This window comes from Chenopodium quinoa, unplaced genomic scaffold (genome assembly GCF_001683475.1).
Source record: "Chenopodium quinoa cultivar QQ74 unplaced genomic scaffold, ASM168347v1, whole genome shotgun sequence".
Taxonomy (NCBI): domain Eukaryota; kingdom Viridiplantae; phylum Streptophyta; class Magnoliopsida; order Caryophyllales; family Amaranthaceae; genus Chenopodium; species Chenopodium quinoa.
In genome coordinates this window covers 1580491-1582173 of record NW_018743858.1, presented here as the reverse complement: position 1 = coordinate 1582173, position 1683 = coordinate 1580491, and the positions used below count along the sequence as shown (strand labels likewise).

At 38.6% G+C, this 1683-nt stretch overlaps 1 protein-coding gene across 1 annotated transcript; it reads right to left on the bottom strand.

Moving 5' to 3' along the window:
* Nucleotides 1-336: 336 nt before the first annotated feature.
* On the bottom strand, nt 337-1080 carry LOC110686475. Its single transcript, XM_021863100.1, has one exon. It carries the CDS (start codon nt 1078-1080, stop codon nt 337-339), a length of 744 nt encoding a protein of 247 aa, XP_021718792.1.
* Between the last annotated feature and the right edge of the window lie 603 nt (nt 1081-1683).

Genomic DNA, 1683 nt, shown 5'->3' with positions numbered 1-1683 from the left:
TTCCTGCAGCAAGCAATTTAAGAACCTCTTTTTTCACTACCTCCATCATATTTGGATTAAGCCTTCTTTGAGTATATATAAAGGAAGCATGATCATTCTCAAGAATGATTTTATGCATAAAAAAAGAAGGATTAATACCCTTAATATCATCAATGGTGTACCCAATTACACTTTTATACTTTCTTAAAACAGTGAGCAATTACTCCAATTTTGTGTCCTTGAGTTCAGCATTAACAATAACAGGGTATGAATTATTAGAACCAAGATATGCATATTTTAGATTAAAGGGAAGAGGTTTCAACTCTACCTCGGGAGGCGTAGTACTCTCCCCAACACTCACTGCACTAAGTACTTCCCTGATTGGAGTAGTGACTGGGTTGGCCTTTGCTTCTTCAAGTAGCCTGATATATACTCCTTTGATTCCCAATCTCCATCATCATCCTTCCCTACTAGTACTGTTTCAAGTGCATCATCTATTTTTCTCAAAGGAAGTTGCTCATTCTGCAAATCATCAAGCACATCTACCTGACAAATAGTCTCTCCCATAGATGGAGTACCCATAGCATTCAAAAGTGAGTATTCCATTTTCTCATAACCAACCTCAAAGGTGATCTTACCATTCTTCATATCAATAATTGTACCTGCATTAGATAAGAAAGGCCTACAAAGAATAATAGGAACATATGCATCTTCCTCCATTTCCATCACAACAAAATCACAGGGAATAAAGAATTTACCTACACGAAGAGGCACATCCTCAAGTACACCCAAAGGAAATTTGACTGACCTATCTGCAAGTTGTAGAGATATGCGTGTGGGTTTAAGTTCACCCATTTGCAGCTTCTTACATATAGAGAGTGGCATAAGGCTCACACTTGCACCAAGATCACATAATGCCCTGTTAATTTCGATATCCCCAAGCTTCACTGAAATTGAATAGCTACTCGGATCGCCTAATTTTTTAGGGAGAGTATTCTGCAATATAGCACTACACTCTGCAGTCAAAGCAACTGTAGCATTCTCTTCTAGATTTTTCTTGTTAGAAAGCATATCCTTTAAAAATTTAGCATAAGAAGGCATCTCGGATATAGCATCTAAAAATGGAATATTAATATGAAGCTTTTTCAAGATATAAAGAAATTTACCGTACTTTTTCTTTAGCTTAGCTTGAGCTTACCTCTGTGGAAAAGGAACCTTTGGCACATATGGAGCAAGAGATTGTGAAGTTACTTCCTTTGGCTCTTCCTCGATCTTAGAACTATCAATCACCTTCTCACTTCCGCTTACTCCTTCAACAACCTCCCTTGATGGCTCCTTGATAGGAGGATCTTCCAATTGCTTCCCACTCCTCAAAGTTACTGCATTCATATGCCCCTTCTGTGGTTGCTCTTTCTGACCCGGAAAAGTGCCCAGTGTCTTTAAAGATTGGCCAACTTGATGAGCAAGTTGACTTATTTAATTTTCCATGAGCTTACTTTGGGCTTGTAACTGTTGTATGGAACCATTTTGTTGTTGGATGGAATTGTTGGTTGTGGTGATAAAATTTTCTAACATTAGTTTAAGGTTGGACTTTTAAGGAGGTGGTTGAATAGGTTGTTGGACTGGAGGTGGCCTTGGTTGGAAACTAGGTGGTGCATTGTAGTTGTTGTTTCGAGGTGGTGATGGAGGTGGATTTTGTTGGGC